At 41.0% G+C, this 12943-nt stretch overlaps 1 protein-coding gene across 5 annotated transcripts in view; it reads left to right on the forward strand.

Annotated features, from left to right (window-relative positions):
• Positions 1-12943, forward strand: part of GRHL2 (grainyhead like transcription factor 2) — a 185177-nt gene that overhangs the window by 144752 nt on the left and 27482 nt on the right. For all 5 annotated transcript variants that reach the window (XM_074386986.1, XM_003940680.4, XM_010351422.3 and 2 more), the window contains exon 12: positions 5071-5102. In XM_074386986.1, the coding sequence (XP_074243087.1) occupies positions 5071-5102 (32 nt within the window). The remainder of the gene's footprint in view (positions 1-5070; positions 5103-12943) is intronic.

The raw sequence follows: 12943 nt of genomic DNA on the forward strand, positions 1-12943 counted from the left end.
TCCGTCAACAAATTTTCACTTAGTAAATAAAAAGTTCTCATTTAGTAGATAAATCATTTCACATCAAAAGAAAAATAAGGTTGTAGACAATCCCCCTTTAAAAAAATTCCTCTCTTCTAGTTACCTCTACAAGTGAAACGAAAGATCTCAAACTAACATACGTGTCCAATAATTAACTCATGGTAGGTCAAGTTGATGGAATATTATGTGGTCACTAAAATTTTAATTATGGAAGCTACATAGCAACATGGGACCTCGTTATGATAATGTTCAGTGGGAAGAAAATCTAGAATAGTAATTTCTGTTTCTATTATCATCCCAAATATATAACTGAATTTGAAGGGAGCAAGAAAAATTGCAACACTTTTTACAGGGTTATGAGATGGCTGATTTTTCTTTTTCTTTTTACTATTATTTCTGTTATGTAATAAATAAATTGTGTGAAAAAGAAAAAATAATTATTTCCTTAGCATTAGCCAGAATTATTTTTTACCAAACCAATTGGGTTTTAATGAATTTTTGTATCCATTCGTTTTCTTTTAAACCCAAAGTCCTATAAGGAAACATCTGTTTTGAGAAATAAAGGCATACTGACACATTTAAGTTTTTCTTCCATTCTAAGCATGCAAACACTCATTGGAATTGACCTTAGCGTCGAAAGAAATCACTATTGGCTTTACTTTCTCTTTTGCATGTATTTTGACCCCCAGTAGTCAGTGTGTTCTTTCATTATATTCATGAGACAAAGCAACTCTACAACCACAGCTTTTTTGTTGTTATTCATGACCCAACATGGGAATAAAATGCATATAGCTGTTTCTTAAAACACAATGGCTGGGTGTGGTGTAATCCCAGCACTTTGGGAGGTGGGTGAATCAAGGTCAGGAGATAGAGACCATCCAGGTCAACATGGTGAAACCCTGTCTCTACTATAAGTACAAAAATTAGCTGGGTGTGGTGGCACATGCCTGTAGTCCCAACGACTTGGGAGGCTGAGGCAGGAGAATTGCTTGAACCTGGAAGGCAGAGGTCATAGTGAGCCGAGATCACGCCATTACACTCCAACCTGGCGACAGAGCAAGACTCCGTCTCAAAAGCAAAACAAACAAACAAAAAAACATTAAAAACCAATTTAACATTTTCATCCTGTCTTGATGGATAAGAACAAGGACACAAAATAGGAAGAATTTTGTAATTTATTAAGATAAGTGTGCCAGCACTTATTTATTTACTTAGTTCCCAAGACCCTGGTGGTGATTTGTGTCTGCACAGTCTGTGCCCCATGGTATTTTTTGGAGCTAAATTTCCACACCTTCCAGAAGAAGGGATAATCGAGTTAAATTGTTCTAATTGTTTGGTTTATTGTCATGACTCTGGCCTCAGTTCCATGTCAAAGCTGATAACCTGACCAGTTCTTTTGACAAGATTTCTCCAAAATATACAAAGTGTAAATTAATCTTAAGAGGAAAAGTGGCCCTATCTGGTTGCTCCTGACTGTCAGTCTACTGACCTGTCTTGTCCCCTGAATGTCATGGGCCTGGGTGTCATGAGCCCAGCTGTCAGCCTGAGATGGAATCAGAAGGAAAGTGCAGACTTTACAATCTGTTGGTTTCAGCAGTTGTCAGGCAGCCCAATCAGTGCCCCCCTGTATATCCTTCCTATATATCCCCCTGTATATCCTGCCTGTGTATCCCCCTATATGTCCTGCCTGTATATCCCCCTATATATCCTGCCTGTGTATCCCCCTGTATATCCTGCCTATATATCCCCCTGTATATCCTTCCTATATATCCCCCTATATATCCTTCCTATATATCCCCCTGTATATCCTGCCTATATATCCCCCTGTATATCCTTCCTATATATCCCCCTGTATATCCTTCCTATATATCCCCCTGTATATCCTGCCTGTGTATCCCCCTATATGTCCTGCCTGTATATCCCCCTATATATCCTGCCTGTGTATCCCCCTGTATATCCTGCCTATATATCCCCCTGTATATCCTTCCTATATATCCCCCTATATATCCTTCCTATATATCCCCCTGTATATCCTGCCTATATATCCCCCTGTATATCCTGCCTATATATCCCCCTGTATATCCTTCCTATATATCCCCCTGTATATCCTGCCTGTGTATCCCCCTATATGTCCTGCCTGTATATCCCCCTATATATCCTGCCTGTGTATCCCCCTGTATATCCTGCCTATATATCCCCCTGTATATCCTTCCTATATATCCCCCTATATATCCTTCCTATATATCCCCCTGTATACCCTGCCTGTGTATCCCCCTATATGTCCTGCCTGTGTATCCCCCTATATGTCCTGCCTGTATATCCCCCTGTGTATCCTGCTTGTATATCAACCCTGTGTATCTGTAGGCCTTCCTCAGAGCTCTCTGGCTTCTTCCATGGCCTTGGATTTGGAGATGAGGGGTCAGTGAAGAAGCCTGCTCTGAGCTTCTGGAAACAAAGAAACACACTCAACTGTCTCTAGAATAACCTGTGACTATGCTGTGGCTGATCAGCTAACTTAGCTGAAGGAAAGGAGCTTGGACAGTGGCTGGCTAGGGACTTTAAGATTGCGTTTTCTCCAAAAAAGATAGATGCCTGGGAGATCCTTCCAAAGACAGGAGGGAAGAGGCAGTGCCATGGCCTTAGATTTGGGGATGGGGCAGAGGCTGGCTAACTTTGACCTGCAAAACAAGAGCTCTCAGTGGCAGGTCAAAGGATATGGCTGGTTTCCCTTAAGGGGATAGAAAGATAAAGGGGAGCAAGAGAGACTCAAGGACTGGTGTGTATCTCAGAAACCACTGCAGTCCTGAGACTTGCTAAAGTCAGCTGCATTGCAACTGTGCCCAACTTCAGGGCCAGCTAGTCCTGTGGTTCTCATGGCCAGTGAGGCACCTGTGAGCTATACTAAAACTACAGGGCAGCAGTCCCTGTTCACTCAAGGACATGACTTGGGGAATGGGTTTTATCACTGTCAGTCCACATGCCCCCCAACCTTCCTGTTATCTCATTGATTCACATATGGATTGAAATATTTTTCAGATACTTATCAAAACTAATATGAAGGAATAAATCCAATGTGCAAGCTCTATGGAGCCCTTCAGTTTTACTCACCTGATATTGAATCCCTGATATTCAGGCTATTTATTTCTAGATGCTTTTAAAGGTCATGTGATTAGGCGAGATTGGGAAAAATTGGTGGGATGCAGAGGCATCAGCATTATAGATAGTAGCTACTTTGCAGGCATCAGCCTTCCCCAAAACACTTGAACCCAAAGAGGACTCTTCTCCCTCACACGCTCAGAAACCATCTCTTGCACTGTTGTTTGTAAACAAACTTCCCCCATATCATGGGAGTTCTTGATAAGGATTTGGATTCCTGAGTTCCATCCTTGATCTTCTGAATTAAAATTTCCCAAGTGAGTTCCAGGGATTTTTGTTTATGACAAAGTTTCCAGATATTTTTGTACACTCTAAAGTTTGAAAAACATGCTCTAAAAATTAAGTTAGGGCAATGGACCCAACAGCTGACAAGGAAGAAATCGTCGGTCCTTATGGGTAAGGAGAAATGACAAAGAAGAGACAGTGGTTGGGACAGTGAAGTAGAGGCCATTCAGGAGGGTGGGAAGACACCTAAGAGAAGGCTGCTTCCATCTTTGAGTCACCAACCAACTTTGCAGAGGCCAGTAGTCAGGTCAGAGAGATGCACTATGTCACGTTGAAAGAAAGCAGTAAAACGCAAGCCAACATGGGGAACTTTTTCAAAACAATCCAGTTGTATGGCTGGTGGAATGCCACAGCCTCCTTCACTTAGGTAGGTTACTCCATATTCATGAAATTAGGCAGTCCTGTTCATGCTCTGAATGCCACACTGAGACTTGAGGTGGGGAGAAAAAACTTACCTCCATTGTCTTCCGTTTAAGAAGAAACTAAGAATACAGTACAATACTAGCCATTAAAAAATCAAGAGGAAAAATTCCTATAGAAATCTGAGCTAATGACTAGAATGACTCATTCCCAGAGTTCCAAGTAACCAGTCTTGTTTTATAACCAGGTCTAGGTTTGCAGCATCCCAGGAACTGCCAAGAGCCTTTGAGAAGGTTTGTGGGGAGATTGTCCGTCTAGGCATAGCTGTTTCTTTCCAAGGCTGGGGCAGAGTTAGTGACTAGATGTACTAGCATCAGAGGCTACTTTTGAGTTAATATGTAAATGTCTGATACTAACTCAGGTATTATTCTTCACCCAAACACAACAGTCTTGACACACATACAGATAAAGCTGAAAAAAAAAAGGCCCACAATTAATGTTTACAAATAATGGGGTTAAGAGGATACATATACATAGCAGATTCCCTCTGGGTTTCTCCCAGTGTTCTATAAAATAATAAGAATGCTTTGTAATTTCTTTAATCTGATTCTGCCTTCTGCCATGCCAACTCCCTCCTAGTCTGTCTTTGGAGATCTTCCTTCTGGCCAGGAACACCTTCCAGAGCTAAATGACCTTTCCCGTCCTGAAGACTGTTGACTCCTAAATTTCCATGGTTCTGGGATGCCAGGATAACCTGGGCCCCTTTGGGGAGTAAGTAGACGGCCTAGTTACTGTCATGCTGCTCTCTTACCCCACTCACCATCCCCAACATGGTCCACAGCCAAGTTGACTCCAGACACTGCGCTACACGGGGGCAGGAAAAGAACCCACCCTATAAAGCCAGAGCCTTTGTGTGGATTTTAGATCCCACCAAAATGTCTCCTTAATGTCAAGAGTAAGATTTGGCTTAATGCCAGAGTTAATCTAATCAGACTGACTGTAGCTAGAAATAATTAGATTTCCAATTGTATTTCACTAAAATCTAAACATTAACCCCACGGAGATTATAAGGAGGTTAAAAATGCATTTCCTTAGAAATACACATACACACAACACACAGTATCCTTAAAAAGGTTAGGATCTGCCTTTTTAAGAAACAGTTTATGCCTTAGGCAAGTCTGTACATCACGTGATATTTTTCCGTTTCGTGTCTCTGACCTACAGTAAGCCTATTGTTTTGTTCCACAGGTGTATTACAACACGGATGATGAACGAGAAGGGTAAGACACTCAGTTCTTTCATTTCAACACCTCAAGTCAGTGGTAATGGCACTTCCAGCACTGGGTAACTCTAGGTAGGAAGTAAAACTGTCCTCTCACCTCAGAACTGAGAGATGCTTGATTCTGGGGACCATCTGGGAGGGAGGCTGGGGGCTGGAGAATGAATAGCTTTCTACTTTCAGGACTCTTTCCCCACCTGCTCCTGCCTATGACCCACCTCTTTAAATAACTAGCTGTTTTCTAAGGGCCCCGTCCCTTCCATTCTATTCTTTCATTAATAATCCAGTTGCTGAAATCTTCTTGATAGTCCTTCTTACTCATTGTTCGGCACCAACACAAGATTAAGATGAGTTTGAGGCAAGAGTCGAAGATGACAGCCTAACCTACTTCCAGTACTGCCTGGGCTGCATGCACAACTCTCAAAGCCTCTCCCTGAGAAGTTAGCCCAGCAGTCCAGTAGTGAGGCTGGTTTAAAGACCAATTGGACTGAGGACCTTTTCAATTGTAGGCAAGAGACAGTCACAGAAACTCTCAGTGTCTCCACATCATGTCTGCATAAGAGTGATGGGAGATGTTCTCCATCTTTGCCTAGGATACACACCTGAATGTGGTCCTGCAGGCTTTTAGGAGGAGCCAGGTCTTCAAAGTGCTTTCTATACACTAACTCATTTTGTAGAATTTTTGGGCCAAAAAGAAACCTTAAGGTCATTTAGCTGACCTCTTCTTGTAGATGATGGTAACAGCTATACCACCTCTTTGATGAGCAGCCAGCATGTTCTACTTGCAAATTCCCAGTGGTAGAGAATTCACTGGGTGTGAGATAGCTCACGACACTCTTGGACAATTCCAGCTCTTAGGGAGTTATTTTGTCTGTTGAGTGGATGTCTGCCTTCTTTTGACTTCTACCCATTGGCCTTAGTTGTGCTCTCTGGATAAGTCTCATCTTCCCATGTCGTTCAAACATCCCCTTCCTCCCTACAACTGTTCTTGGTAAAATATAGTTTTACTTTTCAACATCTTAATTTCTCTCCAAGGTATAATACTAAATTTGTTAGTAGTCTCCTTAAAATTGGCTGTGTCAGAATAAATATATGTTCTGAACCACAGGAGTTGCAGATTATATTAAGAGATTCCTTCTTAGGACCTGGATGCTATTTTATACTCAAAGTAGTCTAGAACTACCTGCATTTTCAATAGCTACCTTATGTTCTCGGTTGCATTACATATGTGTCACCAAAATCTTTAGATCTTTTTTCTTCACACTACAATCAAACCAGGGCTTTCCTATTCTTAAACAATTAATATATTTACTTGCAAACCATTTCACAGTTGGCTAAATGGAGCAGATATTGCTGAGTTTATTCCTAGAGCAGAGGTTGGCAAACTGTAGCCACAGGACGAAATTGGGGCCACTGCCTATTTTAGTATAGTCTGCAAACTAAAAATGGGTTTTACACTTTTCAGTGGTTGAAAAGAATTCAAAAGAAAAATAATATTGCTTGACATGTGAAAACTAAATAAAATCCAAGTGTCCTTAAGTAAAGTGCTACTGGAACACAGCTGTGTCAATTCATTTATGTATTGTCTGTGGCTTCTTTGCTGCTACAGCAGCAGAGCTGAGTAGTTACAGCAGAGACCATATGGCCTGCAAAGTCTAAATCAGGCATCCCCAAACTAGGGCCCGCAGGCCACATGCGGCCCCCTGAGGCCATTTATCCGGCCCCCTGCCGCACTTCAGGAAGGGGCACCTCTTACATTGGTGGTCAGTGAGAGGAGCACAGTATGTGGCGGCCCTCCAACGGTCTGAGGGACAGTGAACTGGCCCCCTGTATAAAAGTTTGAAGACGCCTGATCTAAATATTTATTGCCTGCCTCTTTACAGAAAATGTTTGCTACCTTCTATCCTAAAAGATAGAAAATCTCAAAGGAGTCAAATGATTCCCTGGCTAATTAGGAGCAGCACTTCATCCAGGATTTAACCTCTAAATTCTGAGTTCTAAATTTTCTAAATACTTAATTAGACTGTTCTTTCTATCTTGGCACATAGATAATATATTCCCAGTGGTTGGAATGAACAGAAGTGACTAGCACTGTCAATTCTAATCAGTAATTCCCACATTTAATGAGGCACAATGTGGTGTCCCAGAAACAACATTGACTCTGAGCTCAGGAAGCCCAAGATCTCCTCCTGGGCTGCCGCTGACCAATGCGAAGCCTTGGGCCAGCTCCTTTATCTCTGGGCTTTGGTTTCCTTAATTGACATTGAGAATCTTGCATACGATCTTGAAGATTCCATCTAACACTAGCATGCTATTGTTCTCGTGGGAAAACTTAGTATTATGACTGAGAAGGGACTGAGATACTGAATGAGTCTTCATGGGCAGGCCTCAGCTGTAAATCTGCCTCACCTCAAACTGTCCTTCCTTGCAAGCTGAGTGCAGTTAGATGGCCATCGACCTACTTGTAACTCCATTGGTTTGGCTTCTCTGTGTTGGCTCACCCTGTGTTACTTTATAACCATGAGACTCAAGGCCTGCATCGTTTACCCTGACCCATCTAACTAGAGTTTGACTTTTCGATATGAACAATGTCAGAGTCTGAGTGTTAAGACCTGGTAGGTGTGTGGCTACTGTGGTGTATGAGTGATAATTAATGTTACTTGATACCTTGGCTAGGTACTGTGCTAAGTGCTTTATGCATGATCTCATTGAATTCCTCCGGATTTCCCATTTTATAATGAGGAAACTGAGGCTTCAAAAGATTAGGAGACTTGTTCAAATACACACAGCTGATAAGTGATAGAGTCAGGATTTAAACCTGGGTCTCACTGCATTTCCCATCACTGGCTTTTAGCCATGATGCCCTATTGTCTAACTCTCTTAATTCTCAACCTGTGGCTACAAAGCAGGTATTGAGAGACAGGCCCTCACTGAGATAGCTTTCCAGCCTTGACAAAGGCACATCCTTTGTTCATTCTGTAGAGTGTAGGACCCAGATTGTAACAAGCCCAGATGTGTGTATCTGGCAGAGGGGACCAGATCTGAGGCCACCGTATGTGTTCACCTCGTCCTAAGGAGTGCCAGCTTCACTGGCAATTGTACAACTTTCATCAGGACTACTCATTGGCCGTGTTCTTCCCTCTCACTGACATATTGATGAATACTCACATTAATTAATGCTCACATTAGTGTTCAAGTATGCAAATGAGTGCTTAAAAGCATCACTCACACAATGACCAGACTGAGGATGTAACACACAAGAGCCTGTCTCCTGGCAACCCCACTATCATGCAGATTTGTTGACTTCTCTCTATGACCAGTCCGGTGGGCAGGGGATACAGTAGTTACAGACACACGGTGTTTTGGACACCAGTTCTCAACAGCAGGTCTCTTGCTGCACAATCGAATCACCTGGAGTGTTAAAAAATATCATGCCAGTCAGCCACAATTAGAATCTAGTTTTGAACTTGAATCTTAACTTAAAATAACAATCTTTTAGAGTCTCAGTTTTTTCATCTAAAAATAGCAGGATAATAATACCCCCACTCGCGTTATTATAAGCATTAATATATAAAATGTCCTAACACATGGAATTTGATTTTTTAAAAAATCATAGCTATTGTTATTGTTAAGATTCCTATTCAGACCATGAAAAAAAATGATACTTAATTGAGAAACAGAAGAGAGGGAGCTAGAGATGAAAAGAAAGAACAAGCCAAACAGAAATCATTTTCTGTAGAGGATTGTCCCTTAATGTGAAATTTATGGATGTCTCTTACAGAGAAAGGGGGGAAGGCTTTAATTGCCCCTGAAATAATTTGCAAGTTGATATGCAAATAGCATGCACCCCTCCAGGTTGGTCTCACACCATTCAGAGAGTTGGCTTCACTCATAGGGCTCTGAGTGTCTGCAGCAGAGGCCCCGTAGGCACTGCCAGACCAAACCATAAGCTCGATCAAAGCGCTGTGGAGAATAGAACAAGATCCTGCTCATCTTCCATGGAAGCACACGTTTTGGCAAGAATTTATTGCCTTTTGGGGAAGTCAGACATTATTAACCAATCAACAGTGAGTGCATTTAATCAACATGATGTTAAATCTAAAAAGTCATCACTCTGTGTTTATTATCAGTTTTTATGGGGTTACAAAATAAAATTCTTCTAGAGTCCTGTACTATTTCTCTTAAAGGAACAATTTTCCATGGAATCAAGTGCTTTTCTTTGATAAGGTTATCAGGGATGCCAAGCAAATCATGAAATGTGGGAGGTGATGGGTTATGCATTACCAAATATAACTGAATATAAAGTGATTACGAATATTGAGCAATTTCTGCAGTTTCCCAAGGAGAAAATGAAAACATAAAGTTTTGGGGCCAACCTGAATAGGTAAATCTTTATTGCCAAAAGAGTCAATGACTTACTGATGCTTGTTCTGTTAATTTAATTATACATACATTTAAAGAAAAACATATTATATAATTTAGAAATAGCTATCATATTTTGCGAAACACACTTATTGAAATTCTTCATAATTCATCTTCAACATCAGGTCCTTTCTCATCACTGAAGTTACTTTTTACCTGAAGTAACTGATATAAATGTTATATGTGGACCTGCTTTTACCATCTGTTTTTCCTTTGGTCGTGTTTATTGTCTACTTGATAAATATTGATTCAATGGTGAACAATGTAGATAAAAATTATGGAGCTTATATATGATGATATTTCTTTCTTATCAAGGCTGTGCTGCCTCAGTGGGTGCAGATCACCATAAATGAGTCAGGGACAGAGCTGACACAAACCCGGGTTGCAGTTTGTATTAGCCTTAGGCTGCCTCTGGCTCATCCTAGGTTGTAGTTATGAGGGACTTATGATGAGTGTTTTTTTTTTTTTTTTTTGGTGAGGCCTGATACCTAATTGTTGATTCCTTAGGGTAGTGAAAACTGCCACAACCTCTTCAATAATTTTTCAAGGGCTTTTGCAAAACTTCTCTTGTCCTATGCATCTAAGAATGTGGCAAATACGTTAACAGTAATACTGCAGAGTGTCTGGCTCACTTCTCTATACCTCTCTTCTCTCTGGAAGTTTGACAATAAGTTCTGGGTACCTTTGTAATCCTAAGCCCCAATTTTTGTTTCTCAAACACTATGAGATTGCCAAAAGCTATGAAAGTGTCCTTGCTCTTAGGTCTGAGCTCTGGTGGGCTTATCATTCGCTACACTCTGCCAGGAATTGGCAAATGCTTTGAGAGGAGAAGTGGTCACTGATGATCAGCTCACCTCTCTGAAGTTCTCTCCTGAGATTTCAGCTCCTCAGGTTCCAGCTCCCTCATCAGCAGTTCTCCAATACCTTCAATAAGATTTAAAAAAAAATTTTGACAGTTTTTCAAGTCATCTTGGCTAGAACATTGCTCTACCACAACCTATAACATTTTAGCAGGAAACAAATATCTGTATTGTCTTTGAAAATGATTCCTCTGGGGCCTACCGACCTCGTTATTTGTGACTTGCAATTTTGAGCTCATCTTTCAATAATAGTTACTAAATCTATGCTGTGTGGTTTTGTTTGTTTGTTCTTGTTTTTGTTTTACTGACAGCTCAAATGGATTCCATTAAATATCCTAAACTAGGATTGTTTAAAATCATTTTGGGATAAGTTCTTCCCCAAAGAGTAATATGTTGAAAATAAATTCATTCAGATCCTACTTTATAATGTGAAAAACTTTGTGCAGATTTGAATAGAAGATGACCTCTTTTCTGAGGATAACATGGGCGAGGGACTTCCATTTAGATAGGGCATTCATGGAAGCAGCATACCTAGGCCACAAGCAGAGTTGAGAAATAGGCGAACTACGTCTCTGTGGTGCCTGCAACCCCATTCTGTACTCTTCTTGTGCAGCTCCTCAGTAGGCAAACAATGCCTAGTAAAGTTGCACCTGGCAGGTAGGATGCAACGTTGCCTTTCACAGGAATGGCAAGAGATCCATGCTTCAGACCTGATACCTTCCCACTGTTTTTTCTGATGAAACTTAACACTACCTTCATGTCTCAGGGTCTTGCTCTCCCTGAGTTGACCCTACAAGGTAATGGCTGAATGTGCTGCTGGGCCTATAATCATTCTACATAGTAGCTACCACGTTGTGCTAGAGAGATGGAATTGATGTCAGAGAAAGCACTCTGTTCTTGCTCTCCAGTCTTTTTGTGGTACATTTATCCCTCAGTATCTGTGGAAGATTGGCCTTAGGACCTCCCACGGATACTAAAATTCGCAGACTAAAGAGTCTCTGGTATAAAATGGCGTAGTATTTGCATATAACCAACACACATCCTCCCTTAAATAGTATCTAGATTATTTATAATGCCCAATCCTATGCAAATTCTATGTAAGTAATTGATCTGTTGTATTGTTTTGGGACTAATGATAAGGAAAAAAGTCTGTACATGTCCAGTACAGATGCAAATTTTTTCTGAATATTTCTTATTGTGGTTGGTCGAAGCCATGGATGTGGAAGTGACAGATACACATGGCGAGCTGCAGTTGGACTGGGCATTGGAGAACTTGAAATTTGCTTTTTTCATTTGTTAAATGAGGCAGTCATATCGCCCTTCTTTTCTTGCCTTTGAAAATAAATGAAACAGTTGAATTTGAACCACACAAACTTATTCACTCCTACTGAGTTTACAGATTTGAAAGTGTGAAAAAACGTTTTTGAACTCCCAAAAGAAATGTGTTTATCCAAGATGTTATTTTAATGGCAGAGTTTGCCATGGTTCAGAACAGGGTGCTATCAAAAGTCAGCAGAACTGGAAAAATATAAATAAATTTTGCTTGGTGAAAAGGAAAGTCACTAGCTTAGGAACCCTTGCACAGCATGATGAGTGTCTGGTGATATTTTAGGCTATTTACCCGTTATTAACCTACTGGTCACTGCTGTGTGAATGGGTTTTTAAGTCTTCTAGCCCTGAGGCCATGGTCACCTCAGCAGAGTCACATGGCCTGCTTTTATGACAAGGTAGTGAGAGGAAAGCAGAGGGAACAGTGCCCTAAAACTCTTAATAAGTTAGCACCTTCAGCTGGGACCTGGGTTTTAAGTTTCTCCTCTAGCTGTTTCTGTAGTTTGACTTACTAGGGGATAAATTAAGAGGATGCTGATGCTGAAGAGCATTTCTTATGCCCGTCCTCATTATCTCAGGGTTATTGAGTAGCTTTGTCCTGAGGTTGCTCCCTCAAAGATGCTTCTCTGAACAGCCTGTTTCACGTATTATTTGCATTGCCCTGCATCTAACACTTAACACATTGTACCTTTTGTCATGACTGAAATGGATAAAATTAGTTCTTGCCCCAGCCAGCTCTCAGGTGCACATAAGACTTCAGTGACTGAGGCAATATGTGCTTTGTAATATCTGATGTCTTATTAAGGACTTCAAAGGACAGATATACCTTCTGGATATATAGAGAAGGTATACTGTACCTCCAGAAGGTATACTCTGGCTAGTATGAGAAGGTAACTTAAGACAGCATTGATTTAATAAATTAAACTGTTAGACTTAACAGAAATGCTTTGGGGACTGTTTACAGTTTTGCATCTTTTTTTTTTTTTTTTTTTTTTTTGTTGTTGTTGTTTGAGACAGAGTCTTGCTGTATCACCCAGGGTAGAGTGCAGTGGTGCAATTTTGGCTCACTGACACCTCTGCCTCCCAGGTTCTAGTGATTCTCTTGCCTCAGCCTCCTGAGTATCTAGGATTACAGGCATGCACCACCATGCCCGTCTAATTTTTGTATTTTTAGTATAGATGGGGTTTCCCCATGTTGGCCAGGCTGGTCTCAAACTACCAACCTCAAGTG

The sequence above is a fragment of the Saimiri boliviensis genome, chromosome 15 (genome assembly GCF_048565385.1).
Source record: "Saimiri boliviensis isolate mSaiBol1 chromosome 15, mSaiBol1.pri, whole genome shotgun sequence".
NCBI lineage: Eukaryota > Metazoa > Chordata > Mammalia > Primates > Cebidae > Saimiri > Saimiri boliviensis.